Source organism: Chaetodon trifascialis, chromosome 16 (genome assembly GCF_039877785.1).
Source record: "Chaetodon trifascialis isolate fChaTrf1 chromosome 16, fChaTrf1.hap1, whole genome shotgun sequence".
NCBI lineage: Eukaryota > Metazoa > Chordata > Actinopteri > Chaetodontiformes > Chaetodontidae > Chaetodon > Chaetodon trifascialis.
The window spans coordinates 11612127-11636996 of NC_092071.1; the positions used below are offsets into that span (position 1 = coordinate 11612127).

Below are 24870 nucleotides of genomic sequence, written 5' to 3' on the forward strand. Positions count from 1 at the left end.
CCGCGAAGTCACATAAATTATATAATAAGTTGACGTTCAACCATGCAGACCATCAAAGCTGATATTCAGACCTCCTGATTAGCCTCCTGAAGGCACCAGACAGCCCCCCCCCACCCGCGCTCCCTCCAGGCCACCCTCAGTTGACTTCAGGTGAAGCTGTGTTTAGTTGCCAAGAAGCAATAGCCCCATATCTTCAGCAAAATGAAAGACATGGCTGATGTTTTGTGTGCAGGTTAATGATGCCATCAGGCTGTTTGAGAATCCTGCTTGTGCTTGACCACACACAGGATTTGGGTGCAGCGTTGATTAATCCAATGTTCTTGTTTAATGAGGTGATGCCGCCGGCTTTCTGTGCTGTGCTGCAGCTGGAAAAGTAGACCGAGCTGAGGTCACAAGTGCATGGAGCAGAGGATCTGGTTGAAAATGAGGACAGTATGGTGTTGTTTCTTGACTTCCAGCCATGCAGCTGAAGCCTGGAACATGCTGTAATTACTCTGCGTGCATTGTGTTTGAACGCTCAGGTATGACTGGCTTGTTTCAGGAAGATTTGGAGCAACAGGATTTCTATTTTGGCTGAGGTGAAAAAAAGAGCAGCGTGGACTTCAGCGCTCTTTTCCTTTCTCTCTTACTCCCCCTCTTGTCCTCCTCCTCCTCTGCCTCATTCATGTGAATGGATAGGTGCTGAGGGCGGAAGTGTGGGCTGCTGCTAGACACTCAGAAATAAAACCGTTCCAGAAAACACATGATCACATTTATAGGATCGTCTATTTCAATATTCCTCTCCGTCTCGGTCTCACCGCTCTCATCCACCCTGCTCCATTTTCTCTCTCCTTTTCTCCCTCCAGTGAACGGGACGCCGGCCAGTCAGCTCTCCACTCCTCATTCGGGAAAATCTCCCAGCCCCTCCCCAACCAGCCCTGGCAGCCTCAGCCGACGCCGGGTAAGACAAGAATACACAGACACACACACACACGCGTGCACACACAAACAGTCAGAGGGAACATTTAGTGACATTAAATCTATAACACATCCCTTCTATGTTCTCAGGAAAAGGACAAAGGAGTGACTGAGCATAGGCCGACAACATCTTAGAGTCGCTAGAATTCGAAGAAACCACAGCATCCTGGCATCTTTAGTGTCTCAGAAGGGGGTGGGGCATTGACCTTTGACCTCACGCAGTGCAGCTCTGCCAGTCCAAGAATGGCAGGCTCATGTTAGGATCCTCTCATGTCACAACTCTTATCCAGTGTTAGTAGTTTTCTATGCCAGTTGCACTTGCATGCTGATGTTCTGTCGCCTCCCCACACATGCTGACCCGTAGCTCTTTCCTCCTTATGAAGAACTCTATCTGTCTGTGGTAGCGAAACAATGAATGACGCTATCACTGACTTTTAGAGAGCTATGAGTCAGTAACTTGTGCAATATCTGCTCTAAAGATGAAACTGATGATCGGCTTTGTGAGCGGCCTATTCCAGTCTTTTAAGTCCGGTTTTATTCTGCAAGAAATCCTCCATTAGCCGGCAAAAAAAAAAAAAAAAAAGACCCAATCAGTACCAACAGCTGATCTAGGATTAGGTTTTTTTTTTATTAAGTCATGTCATTTTGTACATGTCCTTTTGTGAAAAGAATTTAGAAACGCATTTTATACTAGTAAATCAGATTATTTCAGCCAGTTTCTTTGTCGTCATCTATTCTGCCATTGGCCTGGCTTTTAAAAAAATCCCTGCTCCAACATCCAAACAAAGAATCGTAATCTGTTTCCTGTAGCCACCAGGGGAGAACAAAGAGGATCTGAGATGCAAACACGCTATGTACACTGTAAAGATGGTAGTTACTACAGAGAAAATACTACTGTGCAGAGAGGGAGCATGCAACTCAAAGGGAAAACTTCAATTCCATGTTAGAGAGTTCATATACAGGGTGTGTGTGTGTGTGCGTGTGTGTGTGTGTGTGTGTGTGTGTGTGTGTGTGTGTGTGTGTGTGTGTGTTCAAGATCAAAGTATTTGCTAATCCAGCCCTTGACAGTGATGATGGTGAGCTTTTAATATCAGCCTCAATCCTAATCAGACCCTGTTTTCTCACAGCAGCTCTTAAATTCTCAGGAGCTCTAAGCCGGCTGATGATTTAGTTCCTTCTCCCTCATAAACAAACACTCATGCATTCACCCTCTCACCCTCCTCACCCTCGCATACAGACACAGCAATACATGCCAGCCTGTCATGCATTCATATCAGTGCCCCAGACCTTCTGTCTGCAACTTACTGCATGTGTGTACCACCTTTCTCCCTGCAATAGCAAATAATTTTGCAATTATTTAGCTATTTATTGGTGCAGGTGCAAAGCTTTTTTCTGGGGGGGGGGGGGGGGGGGGGGGGCAAGAATGTTAGTTGGAGTCAATACCTTTTAATAGGACACAAAGAAAATGGATTGTGCATTATTCCTGCATGTGTGTGGCTGCGTGTGTGCACGACTCTATATGCTAAAATTAGCTTAGCATAAAGAATTCATTTCTTGGGCTCAGTCGCCTCAATCTCGTGCTACATTTGTTGTTCCAGGAAGAATTAATGGTTGGTGGAGGGTCTGGCCCTTAGGCTTCTGGATCCGTCAGTGACAAGGTTATATTGATGCGATGTGAAGGTCAGCCAGGGCAATGGGAGCAGATCAGATTTGGGTTGTAGCTGCTGAGAACAGAACAAGGTGCACTGGAACTTCCACAGTAATATGTATAATGGAAGTGGGTCACCATAGATTTCAGTGTTGAAAGGGAAAGAGGTTGGCGAGTGCACACATTTCTAAACTCTTTCTTTCTGCCTACTTCTCTCAGAATGAATGCATGCACGGTGGTTAATGTAGACAATTACAGTGCTCAGTTTCTGCTGCTCTGTTCTTTCCTCCCAGATAATTTCCATGGTGTCAGAGAGATATTCCAAAAAAGTCGGGGGTTAGTGAGGTGATGGAGAGCTAACCCAGATGTAATGAGGAAAAACAATCCTCTGCCACACTGCCTGCATTTTTTTTTTTTTTTTCGGTCTCCGTCCACTTTCCTCATCAAACATTAGCCTTCACAAATTAGCTTGTAGTGCAGTTCTGACCTCAGCGATACTGCGGTTAAATTCTAGTTTCACAGAAGTTCAGTGTGTATTTCTCAACTAGAGATTATTCAGGTCTTTGTACCAGCTGACACTCTATATACTAAGCCTGCAGTGGCTTGGCGGGAAGGAAGGGAGGAAGCCTCGCAGCCCATTAGGCTTGCAGCTTCACACTCCCCAACTATATGACGATGTAATTCTCTTCTCCGCTTCTTACTTCTTTCTCTATCCTCCCTGTTAGCAATTCTCCCTCAGTCCCGTCCCTCCCTGACAGTTTCTAATTTCTCTTTCGCTCCGTCGTCCTCACCCCCACCCAGCCACCTCCCCCATCCCCCTCTCACTTCCCCATATGAAAGGGTATTAACTTCACAGGGAGCAAATTATACTCCATCATTTCCCTTGTAGATGAATTCTAAGCTTCTTTGAGAAGTAGGCGCCAAGTTTCTGACACTATTTTTACACATCCCCCCCCCCTTCACCTCTGTGTATACACGCATGAATAATCATAAATGTAGAGTACACACACAGATCCTTTCATTGTTACACTTACAATGGCAAGCAAACACCTTTCTTACTCTTACGCCTCCAATGCATAACTCAATTCAAGCAAACCGTGACTTAGAAATGACCCTTTTCTTTCCAATAAAAACAGAATTCTAACATCTGTGTCCTTAAAAGATCACCTGTGGCTGAATATGACTAAAATCTTTTCGAAAATTCAGCCAGTAAAGCGTTGAAAGCTACCATAAACCCATTTCCCAAGCAGCCACAGAGCCTGAGTGACCTACTACAAGTACTGCATTTAAATAGTTCACCTCACTGGACCCTGCATTTAAACACTTAGAGGCACTTTGCTGCCTGATGTAGGTTGCTCGCACAGCTCAGACCATCACAGCCTCTTTCTCCGAGCGGAATATACAGACAGCATTGCACTGTGGCTTTTTCCTTTCCCTTTCACACATGCATAGCTGCAGGCACATGTCATGTGTGCTACAGAAAAGACTTTTATACATGAAAGTGCCATTTGTGCACAAGCAAAAGACAATTAGCTCGATGCACACTTGCACATGTTAATATGTTTTATACATTTGCCCCCTGCTAGTATGACCCATTTTTATGAGTCTGCAACAGAAGCATGAAAGAATGGTCTACATTCCTAAAGCCATCCATCCCCCTCTTCTTCTTTGCACGCCTAATAGTCCTTTCAGAGCCACTTTAAGAGCACCCCGGCTTTCCCTATTGCTTTAATATTTCATATTAAACCTACAGAGAAACGCAGACACACACCCTGAGCATTGTGTTTCCTGTCGGTATTCACTCTAAAGCTCATACAGATGAATCAAATAAGCTGCTGATGTCACAGCTTTTGTGTCTGTGTGTGAAAAACACAGACGGGGAAGTGAACACACAGTGACACAAAAAGACAATACGCAGAGAGTAGTGACTGACAAGCAGCGCGTCTACGATGCCAATACGGCAGCAACAACAGCAGTGTACGAGAGAAACAAAGTGCTAATAGTCAACCGTAGTGTGTCACCTACATCCTCCTCTCACCATTGAGTCACTGATGTCCATAATCCATTGAATTGCATGCTCCATCTCTTATTATTGCCGTTCATATTTTGTGTCGGGTGATTCATAATTAAATTATGTGTGTGTGTGTGTGTGAGAGAGAGCGAGAGCAGACTGAAGAACGTTTGTATTATGAGCTTGTTAACTATTGTCTCATCTCATCCATGTGTCGTTACTTAAGATTGTATTTGTTACTTGGCTGTATTATATTTCTTATTCTATGTTGTGTTGATGTCATTAGATGACCTGTCCAATTTTTGTTCCTTTAGCTGTCAGAAGTGCTGGCGGCAGCACACGAGGAAACTGTTGCACTTTTAAAGCTTGCACGTTGTTTCTTGAACATTTTATCCCTTCAAACTCAGAAATGATTCAAACTTGGCTCGTATTTACATATCTCTGATGCCTCTAAAAACTCAAACAGGCACATTGTATTCGATAACTTGGTCCGTCATCTACTCGTGTGAGGCTGCCAGCTCTTCTCGGCTCGTTTGTTTCTGTTTGTATTTTCTTTGCTTCATGTATTCATTTCCATTTGTTGATGTCATCATTAAACTCATTGTCATTTCATTTTGTGTGTTCTTTTTCGTCTCACGCTCGCCATTTGTGTTGGCAAACATCATGCTCATCACATACAAAATCAAATGTTTCCAGTAGATGGAGCAGGTTTATGATGATTGTCTTCATTTGTACCCTCATCAGCGGTTCTCCTTTGTTAAACTTGTGTCTGTATTCAGTAGAGCAGAGAGGAGATTACAACACCAACACAGTCCCAGAGGTGCATTCATCTCCCCTGTCCCACTGCCTCTGTTTAGGATGGGCTTTTCTTGGGTGAGACAGCCCAAGTCTCCCTTTTTTTAATTCTCCCTGAAGCATTTAATCACATTCCTGTGATTCCCTGGGATTTGCAGTCCATAAGGACCATGATTAGAAAACTTCCCTGTGTCCAACTGGCAGAGCAGAGAGACTGAATCCCCAAACGGTGTGGATCTCTTCAGATGAGAGTCAAATAGATTATGTTTCCTGTCTGTCTAGACACCAAAATAAGAGCGGAGAAATATTATCTCCTGTACCTGTGTTGTTGTGAGTGGGAACTTGGGACAAAACAAAGTAACCTGTTTCTATCCAGTCTTATTAGATTTATCCACCAAAGCAAACACCAATAAGTCCTGCTTTTGCTGGATATTGCGTGACAGTGAAAGTGATGGGAAATGCTGCTTGGAGAAGAGGTTTGGCTCTCCAAGCTACAGGGACAGAGAGAAATAAGGCTTTAGGATGTGTGTCGTAATCTGACTGAAGACATCGCTAGCGTCACACTTAAGTTGGTTTTGTAAATGCGTGGTGGCATTTTTAATGGACTTCCTCTTCCACCAGAGAATAAATCACCATGTCTGCTGCTGCACATCTGCTCCAGAGATGACACTCCACATTTAAGGTCAATCATGGACATCCTGTTTGATTCACATTTATGCACTGATCAGTATTCAGCAGCGGAGTGTTGCCCTTGCAGGTTTGAAGAGCAGCGGCTGCAGCCATGATGTAAAAGGTTTGTCAGTGTGTTTTTAAGTAGTATGAGTCATAGCCGGAGCAAAAGAGTAGAGATGTGCAGCTAGGAATAGTGTATGTTGTGTTGTGCAACAGGGAAAAAGCTGCATGGTCTAACAATAACAAGACAGTTCCTGCCAAATCTAATGATCGATATCAACTGGGCCAGACTCCATACATCCTTCTTGGTGTCTCTTTGTTTCCCTCTCTGTGTTCCTCAGTCTCTGTCTCACTCTGTCTGTCACTCCATCTGCCTCGTAGTGTTTCACACACAAAAAAGAGAGACACAATGTTCATAGAAGGTTGAACCCACCTCCCAGCCCGCAGACAGGAAATGGCCATATATAGGCGTCTGTCTCCACACTGGAAGTCTCAGAAGCTGCCTCTCTCCTCTCTGTGAGCAGTTTCCATAGCAACAGTATTTTGTTTCCCTCGGTGGCAGAAAAAGAGAGACAGGAGTTCAAAATGAGATGCCGAGCAGAGGATAGAGCTGGATGTGAGATGAGGGCACGAGAGAGGTAAATATACGAGTCGGGATGAGAAAATTAAAAAATAGGAGGGATGTTTTGTGGATGGAGCACAGGAGGGTCATTGCCTTTACGGGCATTAAGTGGGTTTTGTTGTTCTGGGATGAGTGCCCGACCGAAAAACAACATTACATAAGCCACATTCAGCCTGACTCACAGCTACAGTCACCTGGGTGGCTGTCAGGTCACAGCGGTGGAGATGAGCAAAAGAGCTGACAGCTACTTGGGCAGAGATATAGGACAGCTCTGCTCTGTAAATGGTTTTCAGATCTAAGTCATTACGATGGGTTGCCTCTTCCTCGCCCTGCCATGACAGCAAGCTCTCCAGGCTGCGACCCAGTCTGACTGGCTCCGAAGAAAAAGGAAGTTCACATGAGGCCGGGCTGAAAGAACAGAAAGCAAATGAGAAACACTTTGTGGAGCGTGAGCGTCACACTTTTTCTGTGCGCGAATGCACACACATTATCCTTCACACTATGGCTGAGATCAGGTCCCTGCAAGCATTTTTACATTGAATGGGTTGTTGTTGAATACCCGCTCTGTGCAAGTTGAGTTTTAAAAAGTTTTAAGAAGTTTCATGAACTTTTTCCATGCTCTAATAATGAACTGCTAAAATTCTCTGAAGCCAAATTTGCACTTCACCCTGTTGCAAAAGCTTTCTGGGCTATTATCATAACAATGGCCAGCATCCGTGAATTCAGCATTTTATATCTCATCTCCTCTTAGGAGCCCGGACTGGCTGATGTGTGAATTATACTTTGTGGTGTGAATTTGTAATGAGAGAGCACCAAAAACACTACACCTGCACTGAAATGAGAGAGGAAAGAAAAAAATGTATCCTGGTCTAGACAACATTAGTCAGAGGTGGGCACCAACAGACTGCTGATGCACTGCTCTCTTTCGGTTCTACATTTCAGGCAAGTTGCACATGAAGATTGGCTCATGCATCACGCGCATAGTGCAGACCATTCACAGCTCAAACTGCGCTTGTTAATAATTCACATGGGCCGGGGGGCTCCGCTTGTATTATGTGATGGCATCTACCTCCATCACTGGCCGGGCTGCACGTGCCGGCTGCACCTGTGGGACTTGGAAACCCCAAAAATCACAAAGATTCCTCACTGCTGCATCCTCCGGACTGACTGTGAGGCAGGAGAGAGGATTTGAGCAGAGAGGAGACAAAGGAGAGGGAGAAAAGACAGATATTGAACACTTTAAACAATGTCCATTCTACAAATGAAGAGACTGACCGTCCTGACAGCTGCCGGCTAAGACAAATGAAGCATAATGAAATTGCCCAAATGGAGTAAAAGAATTTGAAGCCGAGGAGGAGGAGAGGAGAACAGGAAGATGGACAGGAGTGGAGAAAAGACAGAAATATGAGAAGGCTAGATTCTCATTTACAGTCCCGACTAGATCTTCGCTCCCCACCCTTGTTGCTTCCATGACAACCAGACAGAAGGTTAGGAGGTGGAGGGCGTAATGAGTTTTTGTCTTAAGATAGATGCAGACACCGCATCTCAGCCACTCTCTTTCGCCTTAATGACCTCCTGCTTACCAACCAGATGAAAGGCAGTGTTCACCCGCCTTTATTAATGTCACCGAAACCTCCGTTTTTATGCTTTATTAAAGGTAGTAATGAGAAATTGAAGGAATGTGCAGTTACATAGGAATTAGTTGAAGTTGTGTGAATGGAGAGAAGCTTATTGGGATGCAGTCGTCTGTCCCAGTGTGGACACACACAGGTGCTTTGCTGAATAAGTAACTGGTTTATATTCAGCTCAGTAGCTTAAGTAAATCTGTTCTGGCTCTGTATGTGAGCGCGGCATACACATAACACAGGGCAGCACAATAAAACACCCAGACATGCAAACACAAAGACAGATTGAAGGATGTTCTGAGGATGAGACGGGCTGCACAATGTTCCTCTTGTCTATCTTTGGATGTTTGCTTTGGTGGGGATTGTGGAGTGGATTAAAAACTATTTTGGGTAATGATGCAAATTTAACCTTTTTTCTCGCCATCCTGCTCTCTCTGTCTACCCCTCTCCCTCTCTACAGGGGTCCCAGGGTTCTTCCACCTCTCTGTCTTCCACTAAGGTTTCCAGCTCAGTGGAGGATGGGGACGGACTTGTGACTGAAGGTGAGGAAAATTGCAAGAATGCCCCATCTGTCCGTCAATGGGCAAAGGCGATGTATTTACAAATATCATGCGTGTCTGAATCACGTTCATGACCTTTGATGCAGCTCTCGCTCTCTCGCACATCTCTCCTGTCTCTGTGTCCTCCTTCTAGCTTGTACATCCTGTTCTCATCACCTCATTTTCTCTCCTCATCCCCTCCTATGGTGTCTTTCTCCACCTCCCTCTCTCTCACTCTCCATAAAACTGTTTAACACTACAAACAATGGCACGATAATGTGCTATTCTTCTCATTTACATTGAGTCATGGATCTGTTTATTTACTGAAAGAGGACCCAGAGAACCTAGAAGCTATAAATCAATCAGTTAATTAATGTTTTACATTTAATTTAATTACATTTTCTTCACAGTTTGTTCAGTCTATTAATGCATTATTTACGTGAAAAACATTTTATTAATCCCACCTGTTCCCCAGTTAAATATCAATTAATTAGTTATCAGCCATTACAGTAGCTGCAGTAAATGCTTTAGCAAGGCTCTACAGGGTCCTCTGGATTTACCTCTTTGTATACAATGAATCCTTGTTGGCCTGAAAATGAGTACACAAAAACACTGAACTGAACAACTGTAAACTGGTTTACTTTCTTGAGTCTCTCAGCTCCTCTAAACCTCTTGCTTCCTCCCCGCAGCTGAGGTTCTAGTCGATGAAGTTCCAGCTGTGCCGTCCTACATATCGGACCGCTACAAGGTGGGACGCATGTTAGGCGATGGGAACTTCGCGGTTGTCCGGGAATGTGTGGAGCACTCCACAGGGCGGGAGTACGCTCTGAAGATCATCAACAAGGGCAAATGCAGAGGCAAGGTAAGCTACAAACTATGGCTGCAAAGGCAAAAGAGTGCTGTGCCAAGCTACTCATGTAGAACTCATGTGGGAAAAAGGATTACTTGTGTTTTTGCTTTTTTAAAGAGATTAGATGGAAACACCTTTTCTGAATAAGTTCAGATGTAACTCACATGACCGCTGAGCTGTTCCTGCTCCAGCAGAAGCAGTCGATGTTCCCGCCTCCTCATCGCTCCACACAGATTTGATGTAACCTTCCTCAACCTGATACATGAAACAAACAGAAATGTCAAATTTCGACACATTTCCATTTTCCACTCTTAATGACCGCATCTTGTTGCGCTCTCTTCTTCTGCAATAGTATGGTATTCTTCAACTGGAGAATTGGCGCCACCTACTGCTTATGTCAACAAACCAACTTCTAATAATCACTTAACGTAACAGTGGATGGAAACAAACATTCTTTCACATTTTTTTCTTTTGCCAATTTTGTCGAAATTCGGTTGAAAGTGACATTACTGTTGGGTGTCATTAAAGGTGCACACTTCTGACCACACCCATCACACCCACAACCCTCAAACCTGCAACCAGATTGCAATGAAACACCGCTTGTCAGCCTGGTGTTATTACTCTTTAATCCTCTGATAAATTGGTCTCACTTGGCTACAAAATCCATTTCAATTCTTTTTCCAGGAGCATATGATCCAGAACGAGGTGGCCATCCTCCGCAGGGTGAAACATCCAAATATTGTTCTGCTCATAGAGGAGGTGGACACTTACAACGAACTCTACCTGGTCATGGAGCTGGTCAAGGTGTGTGGCTGTGTTTGTATTCTGTAATTATATGTTTATTCTGGTGTTTTTCTTTGCCATCTGCTCTGGTTATGGACAGACTGGGATATATGGCCAAAATTAGATAACAGATAACCCTGTTTTCTATATATTGTGTGCTGGTGATCATGATCTCCAATTTGAGAATGACAGAGAGGAACAAGGAGGCAGAAACAGTGACAAGACAGAACTGCAACATTCAACCGGTGAAGCAAGTGATGAATTTCAACCAGTCACACAGTGTGGGATAGAGAGAATCGGTCTGTGGCCCGGAGCGCTCGTGTGTTCACATTCTTTATTCCCTCCCGCTCTCTGAGTCAAGAAATGTTTGTGCATAATTCAGGAGCCAGGAATGTGATCCATCTGTTCGTGTTGTGGTGTAGAGTACTACAGAATATAGATGAGAGGCAATCTGTGGAAGAAATGTGTGCACGTGTGAGCGTGTCCAAAGGGGGAGGATCGAGTGGAGGCTGTGGATGAATGAGGTGGAGAGAGTCACTTCAAGAGTGACAGGGGCTGACAGAGGGAGGAAGGCAGATGGATGGTTTGAAAGAGGAGGCAAAGGGTAAGAGAGGGAGAGAGAGATCATACAAAATAGGGCCAGAAGTATGCTTTGCGCATAGATTTTTGTCCTTTTGCCAGGTGCCGTCAACCCAATCCAACACCTTTGGGATATGAAGTGAGAGCCAGGCTTCATCACCCAACAGCAATAATGCTGTTGTAGCTGAATTTGAGGAAGTGGTTGTTGTAGCAGCACATTAACATCAATGCTTTTGGAATGAGATGTGCAACAGTCACATTACAGCAGAATCTGTGTGAGTGTCCGCATACTTTTGGCCACATAGTGGAGGTAGACAAATACATTGGTTAGAGGCTGAGCTGTGACATTTGACAGCTCTTGTGTTTAAATAACTGTCGCTGTGCAGGTTGGATGCCGATAGTGTGTCTGAGCTTGGAGAGAGATTCAACCCTATTTTAAGCCTCTGTTCCACTTAGTCCACTCAGGGAGAGAGATACTGAGCGGGGGGTGGGGGGTAAGAGGAGGGTGAGATCGATGCAGAATGAAAAAAAAAAAAGCCTGAGAGAGCAGGGACAGAGGCGAATTAAAGGAAAACATTAAAATGAGAAGGAAATATTTAAGACAGAGAGGAGACGTTTCAACCGTGGTGAGGAAAGTGGACACATTTTGTCCCTTCAGCTGCTGAGCAAACAAAAACCGCCGTCACTAAATGAACTTTCTCCTTGAAAAGTCCTCTCAGCAGAAAAGATGAGCAACTGTGAAAGCATGGAAGCAAGTCTGTTCTGTTCTGTGTGTGAAAACAGCGAACAGGCTCCTGTGACATTGTTCCTAACACTCACAACCCGCCCGTCCATCATGATTTATCCACAGGGGGGAGATCTGTTCGATGCCATCACCTCTGCCAACAGATACACAGAGAGAGACGCCAGCGGCATGCTCTACAATCTGGCCAATGCCATCAAATACCTCCACAGCCTCAACATTGTGCACAGAGACATCAAGCCGGAAAACCTGCTGGTGAGTTCACACAGTGGGAGTGGATCTGTGCTCGATACATGATCATATAACTTACCGCAGTGTTGCCTCTCCCTCCTTTCTCAATGAACAGTGAAGCAATATCACTTACTTTGGACTCTCACTGAGAAGATAGATGACTCATCCCTGCTGCCCTCACACCTCCCTCACACTCCTTCTCCAGTCTCCCTTGCTTGTGCCTTCCCTCCCTCCTTCTCCCTTCTGTTGACCTCCTCCTCATCCCTCAGTTGCCGTCCCTCACTCCCTCCTTTGCCCCTTTCTACCACCCCGAGTCACTCATTATCATCATGGTCTGGCCAGACTCTGACTTTAGAAATGTTCCACTCCAAAGGTATCTGAGTTTCCTGTGTTTCCTCTGCTCCGCCTCCCCTTCTTTGCTCTCCAACTGTTTCAATTAAATAAGAAGTGCTGAGGTTGAGTGGGCTGCCAAAAGAGAAACGCTACACTTCTGGGTGCTGGCGCTCTGTCAATTAGCTTCACAGAGTTGTCCTCTTTTTTTATATATATATTTTTAAGGCCCAGATATGGAGATTAATAACAAATACATATACAGTAGCTGGTGGACAAAATACCTAGAATGCCTGACACTGTGTATGAAAGCCTTACAATGAGTGTTACCTCTGTAAATTATGCAATGTGCAAAATTTTGGTGCATTTTTGAACCAGCGCTAATGATTTTTTGGCCACTTGGGGGCACCACAACAAGTCTATTTGAACATCCAGCACACATGGGAGCACTGACATCCACTTTTAATCATGTTTCTGGCCACCTGGTGAATGTCGGCTCTCCTTGTAGCTCTGTTGTTGGTCTCCACCAACTCCTGAGGGAAATATCTGGTTCTTTAGCTGCCTCATGATTCACAAGTATTCACCAGCTAGTTGCTAACGTTGTCATTTGTCACAATATTGAAGATGCTATAATTGCTTTAAAAAAACCCTACACATAGAAGCTTTGGATGAATTACAAACACTTTATCTATAGGAGAGTGAGAATTTAACATTTAACACCGGCAGGATTCACAAGACAGAGGAGTCCAGAGCATACTCACCGTGCAGCCATTTAAGATACTATTATTATTAACAGCATTTGTTCTGTGTGCTCAGGTGTACGAGCATGCAGATGGCAGCAAAAGCCTGAAGCTGGGAGACTTTGGTTTGGCGACTGTGGCGGACGGGCCCCTCTACACTGTCTGCGGGACCCCAACATATGTAGCACCTGAAATCATCGCAGAAACAGGGTAAGAGCATGAGCAGCAGAGTCGAGGTTGCAGAGGAACGGTACACAGTCGTAATGCAGTTAGGCTTTTTAATCTTAAAAGAAACAATGCTGCTCTGCTTCGCCTTGAAGTCATCACATTTCTTGGTCTTTGCGCAGGTATGGCCTTAAGGTGGACATCTGGGCAGCTGGAGTCATCACCTACATCCTGCTGTGTGGTTTCCCGCCATTCCGAGGGTAAGCTAACAGCAGGTTTTTTAAAAGTGAATTATGTTATGCTTTTGTCGTGTATAGTCTAATTAAAAACTATGTCAATATGAGAGTTAAGGAACTGCATACTGATATTCTTTGGTTAATCTGAGTTTCTTCTTTGGTTTGCAGGAGCAGTGATGATCAGGAAGTGCTTTTTGATCAGATACTAATGGGACAGCTAGAATTTCCTCTACCGTACTGGGACAATGTATCAGAGACAGCTAAGGTGATTATGTACACCTGCGCAGACGTCATCTGTTTGCGTGCATTATGAGGAAAGTCACTTTATATCGAGGGTATCAAAACTCACCCCTGTTTTGTTTGCTGCTGAAGGAGCTGATTCGATCCATGCTGGAGGTGGAGGTGGATCAGAGATACACAGCCCTGCAGGTGCTCGAGCACCCTTGGGTCACTGTAAGTACAGCGTTAATTGAGCTCTCGCATCTATAGAATTGCAGTATTTCCCCAGAAACACTGATTTTGTTTCCTCTCCTACCTCACTTCATACAGGATGAAGGTCTATGTGAGAACGATCATCAGTTGTCAGTAGCAGGGAAGATAAAGAAGCACTTCAACACCAGTCCTAAGGTCAACGACACCACTGCGGGAGTGTCAGTCATTTCTGTAAGTCACTAATCTACAGTACCCATAAACCAACAGGTCTGATGGATCGTTAGGTTCAGCTGTTGTAGCTATCACAGCATTGGTTTACACGGAGGTCTGCAGTTGTTCATGTGTTCTGCCTATCAGACAAACAGATACGACTTTCTGAGTGAAGTTTGTGCTCTGTGGTGTTTCTCTTTTCAAATGAACTGGTGTTTAGATTGATTGTGCTGGTTTCTCTTTGTGTTCAGCTGGATGACAGCTTTTCTATGCAGAGATCTGGGTCGTTGGATTTCTACCAGCACCCGGCCATGTACTGGATAAGGTACGCCAGGTTTCCATAGAGACACAACCGGATAGATGGTCAAAAACCAGCGAGAAATCATAACAAACCAAAATAGTGTCTCTGAAATTGATGTCTCCCTCCTCCCTGCGTGCAGCCCTGCTGACTGGCTGCTGCTGTGCTGCTTTGACAGCTTCGTGTCTGTGGTCTTTGTGCTTGGCTCTTTGCCTCTTCCCTCCCATCCCTCGCTCACCTAAACACATATTCCACACAGTATATGCATCGCTGTCGTCTGTCTTTTGGCAAAGCCTCGTCTTCTGTGTCTTATCGCTGTATATCAGTGTCTCATTGGACTTCTGAGTGTGTGAATAAGGGAGTGCGAGTTGCCCGTAAAAACACCCTCGTGAATGTTTCCTAAATGTCTCTGTTGAACATGTACTACAAAACCAATTTGCTTTATAACAAAGCAAACAAACTGGTGTTGCTGAGGTTTTTCAGTCACTTTTTGTTCACACCATTTCTTTGTGAATGCTGCCTTCCAAAGAAATATCCCTGTTCCCTTGCTTGCTGCAGTCAGTTTCAGTGCTTTTTTTGATTGATGTCATGCTCTCCACTTGGCTGCCTCCCACTAACACCAGGGCTGTTCAGCCCCCATTGCCCAACTCCTGATGTGTGACTTCATCCACCATTGATTTATGGAGGACCTAGAGGCTCAGGCTTGTAGAGGTTTATAGTTATGAGTTCAGTAATTGGACACTGACAAGAGGAATTAACAACAGACTTGAATAAATCAATAAGAAATTAATACATGAATGTATACATCTAGTATTAAAAAGAGGTAACAAAAAATATGCATAAATAACAAAATGAAGCAATAAATAGATCTCTAGCTTATTCTGCAATGGTTTTTTTTGGTAAAACTTGGCTTACTGGCCAGATCATCTGTCTATAGAAACCAGGTAACGCTGTTGGAGCTAAATCTCTGAGTGTGCTAAACTGAGCAAATGTGCATTTTTATTGCTTATTGATTCAACTTTTCACAAGAACAAGACAACTTTTTTTTCTAACTTTGAGAGCTACACAGTCTCACTTTATAACAAACAAACAAACCATAGCCATGAAAATTACAGTAAAGTAAGTCCATAGAAAAGTGAACTCAGAAACAATAGAATAGAATTAGAAAAACAAAAATAATATGAATTTATTTCTTCTACTTTTCATTTTTGTGTTGATAAATGGATTTTAATGAATCTTTTCATTGATATTTATTGACTAGTTTATAGATGCCTTTATTGCTTTTGTTAATTCCTCTTCTGGCTGTCCAATTAAGCATCAATGAATAACTTAATGAACATGTACAAGGCTCTCCTGGTCCTTCATACTGGATTATGCACTGTGCTCCTGCATCCCTGCCTCAGAGGATCGTAATGTTCTCCTGTTCCTCCCTTTTCAGGCCACCCCTCTTGATAAGGAGGGGCAGGTTCTCAGACGAGGACGCCACCCGGATGTGAAGCCGCTGCCTTTGCAGATGATGCCGACAGTGACAACAGTAACAACATCAACAACAAAAACACTGCGGGCGGAGCCTCCCAGTTGCCTCCCTGGCCTGCCCGTGGCCCCTCCCTCTGTGACCCCTGACACTTGCTCTGACCCTTCCCCGAACCCCAGCCTCCCATCTGACTCTGATGACATCTCCATCAGCTCAGCCAGTATCGCCTGCTCCCCCAGCTCGCCCTTCTAGAGAGGAGGCGGAGGGGGAGGAGGAGGAGGAGGAGGAGGAAGTGAGGAAGGAACATCCTCATCCAGCTCTTCCCTCTATAAGGAGGAGGAGGAAGAGGAGACATCTGCTTCCCCACAGCCTCTCATCTAAGGCTGGGGGTGAACGGGGGGAAACTGTGGAGAGAAAAACAAACAGCAACAAAAAAAGAAAAAAAAATGAGAGAGAACTTTTAGCTTTCCTAAATCCATCTTTCCAAACCCCACAGGAGAGACCGATCAAAAGGTGGACAGAGGGAAAAGAGGGTAGAGAGGCTGGGAGACAGACTGAAGAGGCAACGAGAAACAGAGATCACGAGGAAGAGGGAAAAGGAGAAATGAGGTGATAGACGTTTCATTTATTTCTTTTTGACGTTCTCTCATCTGAGCACAGTGACAGAGCTCAAGGAGCGAGAACGGGCGACGCCCCTCAGTGATGATTTGGGCTCAACATGGAAACCTCCTTAAGGTGGAGCAGCTCTACAGGGCAATATGAGAATATGGACCAATGTTCATGTTTTATTGAACCTTATTCATTCATTCTTTATTCACTGCATTTTTTGATATGTATTTCCCTTTTTCTTAAAGGATAACTTTTTGTTGACTTGTCCTAAGAGCTTGGTGGACTGGAGCAGTGTGTAGAAGTAGAGCTCAGACATTGAAGTAGGTTACTCGATGAACAGTGCAGTTGTGTGAAAATGAGGGGTACGGTCAGTAGAGTGGAAAGTTTTTCTTACAAATGTGTTCAAAACGTGTTCAAAATGACAAACAGCAGCACTTGTGCTTTAATCCTGTGCTCCTCACAGTATTGGCGTTGCCTTCCTCTAATGTTGGATTGCAGTATTACAGTTTACATTTTACACAGACTGCTATTAAGACAATAATGGTGCATTTGATTCCTTCTTGTGATTTTGTTAATTGCTTCATTGATGACATCTTGATACACAAAATTCAGCAGCATTTGGGTGCTTGTGTAGCAAACTCAACATTTAAACAACATTTTTCTCAATGCACACATTACCACCATCATTCTCTACTGATTTCATATTATTCTTGATATTTTGTGATGCTCATGTACACATAGGAAGCCTTGTTTACATTTTTTTCCAACACTGAAGGCATATTTCATTCACATATTCCAGCAGTTAAGAAAGGTATAATTGTTGCAGCCCAGGTGTGCCACTTCCATGGGTTTGGGGAAATGTTTTAGGAGGTAAATGTGTACAATTAACAGTTTATGAGGGCTGCCTATTTGCACAAAGTACTGCAGTCTAAGTGCAGTCAAACAGGTCTGAGAGAAAGTCAGTATGGATGCCAGAGAACCAGCAGCACTCTTGGAAAGCAGTCCAGTTAAAAGGGTGGAAGAGGATTTTATTTCAGCTCTGTGCAACCTCGTTCATGGCTTCATTTGTTCAGATGAAAGCATGACAGACATACAGTAGCCTATTCATACAATTACAACAGTTTCGTGATGAAGTATTGTTTATATGTTATGTAAATAACATAATTTTATTTATTTTGATAGTTCACAATACAGTATATTTCTTTACTAGTAGTAAGTCTATGAGAACTGTAAAAAATCATACATGTGTATCAGTCAATCAGCAAAGAAAAAAAAATATCTAGAGAAGATCATCAGGTCGAGTGAGAGACTGTTTCATCCTCATCATTATGAGGTGGATGAATCCACAAGGACAAATATAGAAGAAGAAGAAGAAGAAGAAGAAGAAGAAGAAGAAGAAGAAGAGACCACCATCTTTGCTTCTTGTCAGGCACTGGGAATGATGTCACTTCCTTTGCAAATGCAGTAATGATGTGAGATGAAAGAAAGGAGAATCCAGAGGAGACAAATGCAGAGCGATTTCAGTTTTTTTTTCTTTTTTTTTACAGATGATCTCCCTGCAGTCGTCACACTTGTCTGTAAATTTCTGTATTTATCCTCGTCATCACACATAGACAGTAATGTGCCGCCATATTGACCCGATCAGTATGAATTTGTTGTGCTCTCCAGCACATGGGCACACGTGGTTTACCAAAGTGCTCTCACAGCTGCGCCACAGTATTACAATCTGTTGCAATACCAATACCTGTACCTCTGTTCAACAATGGTCTATCATGAATAATAGTAATAATTAAAATATGTTTCAAAAACAAATTGTGTGTGTCTTTTGTGGAGCTTTAATGTGATTTAATGGGTTTAGTGAATGATCTTAGAATTTCAGTCTGTAGTCTGTACCGTCCTCTTCAGGGGCGGACTGGGACAAGAAATCGGCCCCGGCATATTGGACCAGACCGGCCCACCACATTTGATAACGCGCACTGTTTCGGTCTTTTCAGTCTCTTGAATGTGTATACCAACTGTGCAACTCTTTAAAACCATGTACCTTAAGCCATGCAATGAGTTAATGGGAATCAGTGAGAGTGGACACATTAAATACTTCCAAAAAGTCTAATTTATTAACACTACAAAAAGTACACTCCACCACTCCATCACAGTTATGGATCTTTAAGCAGAAGTCATCCTATTGGGTGTACCTATGTGTTTCAGGGAGGAAGAAAAGAGAGCGAATAGAGATGAGAAATGACGGATAGATGCTAACTCTTCCAAGAGTAGTACTCAATAAATTGTGAAGTGACCCAGTCCAAAAGGATGAATGTAGCTGAACTCCTGAATGAACTTTGAACTCTGTGTATGTCTGTTTGAAAAAGAAAGAGAGAGAGAGATTTAATTATTGGTCAATCTTCAAGATAAAAATAGCAGCTTAGAAACTGAAAACTTAAGAGGGATGATGACACATGAATAAGGGAGAGGGCTACATATGTTATTGACGTTTTATCATTGTCAGATTTACCAAGGGGTTGGGCTGCTTTCCTCGTGACAAGTGTTCTGAAAGCAGTCCAGCTTACTGCAGGTTTTACTGTATGTCCCTGTTCAATGTCACCACCACCACCACTGTCATCGGCCACGGGAGCTGATGAAGGCCCTGCCATGGCAAACATAGCAGAATTTTTTGCGCATTTGGCAGCGTTGGCTTGAAGAGCCAGCTTCTTCTTGTCTCGCAGTTTCTCTGCACCTCCTTTTCGTTTTCTCTCCTTTCTCGCAGATCCTAACACATTGCGTTACCGACGTGAAAGAAGGGAAGTGTTTCATGATATGATTGGGCGAGATGAGCCCTGTCTCGTGTCAGAGAAGAAAATAACCTATCGGCCCCAGAACTGCGTGAGTCGAGGGCCGGTCGGTGTTTACAAACAAACTCTTGCGCTGACTTTTTTTTTTTTCGCCGAATGCATTACGCCGCAGGGCCAAAACGAAAGGGTGTTTAACGACGTGATTAGGCCAGTCGAGTGTCAATCGGGCCGCTGATCAACTGTCTGTATGGGCCGGTCAGACCAATATTAGAAAAAAAAAAAAAAGTGGCCGACTGTCGGCCCAAACAGCACGTCGGCCCACCGGGCAAATTCCCGGTATGCCAGATGATCAGTCCGCCACTGCCCCTACATATATTTGCACTTTGCGCACTTCAGGGGTGAGACACTGTGTTTAAGGACACCTTAATACCCATATAGTCATCATCACCCCTGACAAATGTATTTAAAACTCCGGGATCCGGGATCCGACCCGGGATAATTACACTAATTATAATAATATCAACAACCCTGCCGGGATCAGACCGAGGACACACGCTGATGATGATAATAATAATGATGATGATAACAGCTGGGTCAGTCAGCTTGAATTAAAGGCATGAATCAGTTTTTCAGCATCCGACCCGGGATCCGACCTGGTACCTACCCGGTCCGACCCGGAACTTTCCCGGGTCGGTCCCGGGTAAGTTCCGGGTCGGTCCCGGCAATGTCCCGAGAAATTTCCGGGTCGGTCCCGGATAAGTTCCGAGTCGGTCCCGGCAATGTCCCGGAAAATTTCCGGGTCGGTCCCGGATAAATTCCCGGGTCCGACCCGGGACCAGACCCAGATCCGACCCAGACACGCACTCACTAACAATAAAAATAACGACAATCCGGCCGGGATCCGACCCGACACACACACACACACACACACACACACACACACACACACACACACACACACACACACACACACACACACACACACACACCAATAATATTACCACTATTACTACTACTACTACTACTACTACTACTACTACTAATAATAATAATAATAATAATAATAATAATAATAATAATAATAACCCGGGAAGGGATCCGACCCGGGGCCTGTTGCACAAAACTAGGATAAGGGATTAAGCCGGGATGTTGGTTATCCTGGCTCAATTTATCCGTCATCCCGTTGCACAAAAGCAGGGTAGCGGAAAGTGGAATATGTTATGGGATGTTACCATGGAGATTTATTCTGTGGAGCTAGCCTGCTCCAGACCAGGCTAAATTCCAGGATCTATTTAATCTCATCCCTTATCTCAGTCAGCAGTCATCACAAATGGAAACCAATAATTATTCCACTGACCACTACACATTGTTATCACATTCACTAGATCCACTGTCAGTTTAAACATTAACACAAAACATAAGCATCATTAATTTCAATTTTAATTGATTTCAATCATTGTAGATAAATGATGATTTTAGATGATGCTGCAATCATCAGATATACAGTTTCCCATAGACTATATATAAAATACACATCCAATATAAATATAAATACAAATACACACCAAAGAGTAACATGATGTTCCTTCATTGAATAAGGATAAAGCAAAGCATCAGTTCCTTTCCAAACTGAAGTCACACAGTGACTCTACAAAATAGAAAGCACAGAATCAAAGCATATTATACAACACAAGAATAAGTACACATCCAACGGTCTGTATATAATACACCCCACATGTCTGCACACTGAAATAAATGCAGGACAAATCCGTACACAACAAATGAACAGACAAATGAATGGATGCAGTAGTCCACAAGCTTGTATACAGCACAAATATAAGAGGCTTATCTAATATCAATCTAACTTGATGAGATAAGAGCAACTTTATTTATCCCAAAGAGAAATTATGTAAGGGATAATGCCCGACGAGGTGTCCATTATCAGAAATGAATTGACGACGCGGAGGCGTGAACCGTCCAACGCGAAGCTCCGCTTATACCATGGTCACTACGAAAGAAATAAATATTAAATCAATTATTAATACATTAATGTTGTTTTTTACCGTTAAAATCGTAAGTTTTTCCACAAAAAGTGGACTATTTAATATCTCTCGTTGTGACGCGTTGCCAAGGTAACCGGCTCTGGCCACAGAACGTGCAGCTCGGTCAGCCGCAGCTGTTATATTAGACCTAATCAGTGGAGGGAAGTGAGATGATTGCTTAACGTTATGTTACGTGATACAAAGTATCATTTCAGAGGGCAAGCGCACCTCTTACCGCTTGTGTGTGTCCAGAGGATGATGCGACATTTTGTTTCAAAGAATCAAAGTCCACAGATAGTTTCCTAAATCGTTTTTATTGCAAGAAATATTATCCACCATTGACTCTGATCATTAAATGTGTATCAAACAAGTAGGTCTATCCTAAATCGTTTTTATAAATATTATCCACCATTCACCCTGTATCAAGCAAGTAAGTAAGGTAAGTAAGACAGTTTCTGTTACCAACTAGCGTTTGAGCCAGCGCAATAATTTAGAACAATCAGGATATTTGACTGGAACTTTTTTATAGGAGTCCTACAACACTTTTTAACGGACACGCAGACAATCAGAATCGAGTTATACAGTCTGATGGAGTTACATTTACACAATTTCACCTACAATTTCAACTGATTCGTAATCAGAGTACAACTACGTTTTCGGAATCAACTATTTGGATTGTAATTGTGATGGTTTCAGCGGAGCAGTGAGTGGGTATTTGGCAGTCTGCAATACTTTGCCACGCTTTCTCTCGTCGTTTTATAACTGTGGCGGTGTTGCCTGTCTTTTTAATTTGGTTCTTCACCTCGTCGTAAGCCTCCATTAGGACTTCTGCCTCCGACGGGGAGAAGTACGCCGCTCTAGTTGCCATGGTGAATCGGTGAATCTGTGATCGATGGCGAGGTCTATTTGAAGAAGCCACGTGCACATACTTATCCAGGATAGGTTTCACTTGGCTTGTTGAATCAGTGTCTGCTCATCCTGGCTTGGTCTTTGTGCAACCGATTAAGCCTGGACGCTCATGTTTTGGATTGGTTGAACTCAGCTCAGTCACTTATCCTGGATGTCTTAATCCTACTTCTGTGCAACGGGTGTGTGTGTGTGTGTGTGTGTGTGTGTGTGTGTGTGTGTGTGTGTGTGTGTGTGTGTGTGTGTGTGTGTGTGTGTGTGTGTGTGTGTGAGGGAGAGAGAGAGAGAGAGAGAGAGAGAGGGAGAGAGACTAGTCAGTGTCGGAGTGTTGGAATCCTGTCAGAAAGGACTAAAGGAGTCGAGTGTCAATCGGGCCGCTGATAATCTGTCTATATGGGCCGGTCAGACCCGGTATGCCAGATGGTCAGTCCGTCCCTTCCCCTACATATATCTGCACTTTGCGCACTTCAGGGTGAGACACTGTGTTTAAGGACACCTTATCAATGCATCATACCCATATCGTCATCATCACCCCTGACAAATGTTTTTAAAACTATGATAATAATAACAACAACAACCTGGGCCGGGATCCAACCCGGGGATCTGACCCGGGACACACGCTGATGATGATAATAATAATGATGATAACAGCTGGGTCCAGTCAGCTTGAATTAAAGGCATGAATCAGTTTTTCAGCATCCGACCCGGATCCGACCTGGTACCTACCCGGGTCCGACCCGGAACTTTCCCGGGTCGGTCCGGATAAGTTCCGGGTCGGTCCCGGCAATGTCCCGGGAAATTTCCGGGTCGGTCCCGGTAAAGTCCCGGGAAATTTCCGGGTCGGTCCCGGATAAATTCCGGGTCGGTCCCGGGTTAAATTCCAGGGACTTACCCGGGTCCGACCCGGGACCAGACCCGGGACCAGACCCGGATCCAACCCAGACACGCACTCACTAACAATAATAATAATATTACTAATACTACTACTACTGCTACTACTACTAATAGTAATAATAATAATAATAATAATAATAATAATAATAATATCTATAATAACAATAAGCCGGGAAGGGATCCGACCCGGGACACACACACACACACACACACACACACACACACACACACACACACACACACACACACACACACACACACACACACACTAATAATATTATTATTATTATTAAAACAACAACAACAACAACCTGAGAATGAGAGGATCATCTGTGTCTTTTGCATTACATCAACTGTGATCATCTGTGTTGAGGGCCGGTCGGTGGTTATGAACAAACTATTGCTCTGACTATTTTTTATTTTTTTCTCCCGAATGCATTATGGCCAAAGCGAACGCGGTTGGTGTTTAACGATGTGACTGGACCAGCCCAATGTCAATCGGGCCGCTGATCGACTGTCTGGTATTATGGGCTAGTCAGACCAATATTTAAAATAAAAAAAAAAAGGCCGACTATCGGCCCAAATAGCACGTTGGCCCACCGGGAAAATGCCCGCTATGCCAGATGGTCAGTCCGTCCCTAGTCCTCTTGCTGCATGACTGGATTACAGGCAGGATGCTGGAAACAGTTTTATTTTATTGTAAATCTGTTCCATCAAATAAGTGCACATCATCCCACCAGGGCTATTTTGCTCTTGTTAACTGCTATCTGCTTGGAAGGCTCTTGACTTGAGGGGCTCTCAATATGTTGTTATGAATTCCACAACATTTGTGGCCAGAGACGTGGGATCCAAAATCGTCTGTACTTGACCGGGCAGGTGCTCAGTGTTCAGGTGGTATGGTAGACTATAAGGAACTTTCTTAGGTCTATTTGTGAAAATGTATTTTGGCTCACCACAGTTACATTAAAAAGAAATGTATACAGATAAAACAAAAATGGCTCTGCCTCCAACGTATTATATTCCCTTCCAGGAGAGAGTTTACAATTTTATTGAGCAACAACAACAACAACAACAACAACAACAACAACAACAACAACAACAACAACAACAACAACAACAACAACAAAGAATATAAAGAACTGCATGCTTCATGGTTTTCTGCCTGTTACAGAGCAAACACTGACTCTCAGCAGCTGCCTCTGTGCTTTCCCTGTGATCTTACCAGCCATATTCCCAGACCTTGACAGTTTATTTCTATTCTTACCCACGGCGGAAACACCATACCAAGTGGAGACACTGTATGTCTGAACACTTTCTGTGACACTTTGGTAACTGTAAAGTATCTCAGCCTCCAGAAAAACTATCCACCTTCCTAAACTTTCAGCTCTCTCAAACGTTGCCCGCATGAATATTCATTCAGTCACTTCAGTGTCCTCTTTTCAGTGGTGGCTGCTGGCAGTGTGATGAGCACAAGAACGGCATGATCTGGGGCCACTGCCTGAATAGCAATTGGTATTGATTACTTGGGTTATAATATGAATAATTTAAACTCATCAATATAATGTTATATGTTATTAATGTTAAACTATATCATATAATTTCTCCTGCCAGCCTCTAAAACGCTTTATTTCCATCAGAAAGAGCAGTGTCAGGAGAATGCATTTGTAAGTTTGGCCACTAGGGGTCGGTCTAAC

The 24870-nt window shown here is 43.7% G+C and overlaps 1 protein-coding gene across 3 annotated transcripts in view; it reads left to right on the forward strand.

Moving 5' to 3' along the window:
• Positions 1-18352, forward strand: part of dclk1a (doublecortin-like kinase 1a) — a 47438-nt gene extending 29086 nt beyond the window's left edge. For 2 of the 3 annotated variants that reach the window (XM_070983269.1, XM_070983270.1), the window contains 12 exons: positions 846-940; positions 8791-8872; positions 9559-9731; positions 10404-10523; positions 11932-12078; positions 13201-13334; positions 13472-13549; positions 13694-13790; positions 13898-13978; positions 14075-14188; positions 14419-14492; positions 15904-18352. In XM_070983269.1, the coding sequence (XP_070839370.1) occupies positions 846-940; positions 8791-8872; positions 9559-9731; positions 10404-10523; positions 11932-12078; positions 13201-13334; positions 13472-13549; positions 13694-13790; positions 13898-13978; positions 14075-14188; positions 14419-14492; positions 15904-15961 (1253 nt within the window). In that variant the 3' untranslated portion in view covers positions 15962-18352. Of the gene's footprint in view, positions 1-845; positions 941-1047; positions 1523-8790; positions 8873-9558; positions 9732-10403; positions 10524-11931; positions 12079-13200; positions 13335-13471; positions 13550-13693; positions 13791-13897; positions 13979-14074; positions 14189-14418; positions 14493-15903 lie in introns of those variants that run through there. The other variant, XM_070983271.1, reaches the window with a different exon arrangement.
• The last annotated feature ends 6518 nt before the right edge of the window (positions 18353-24870 follow it).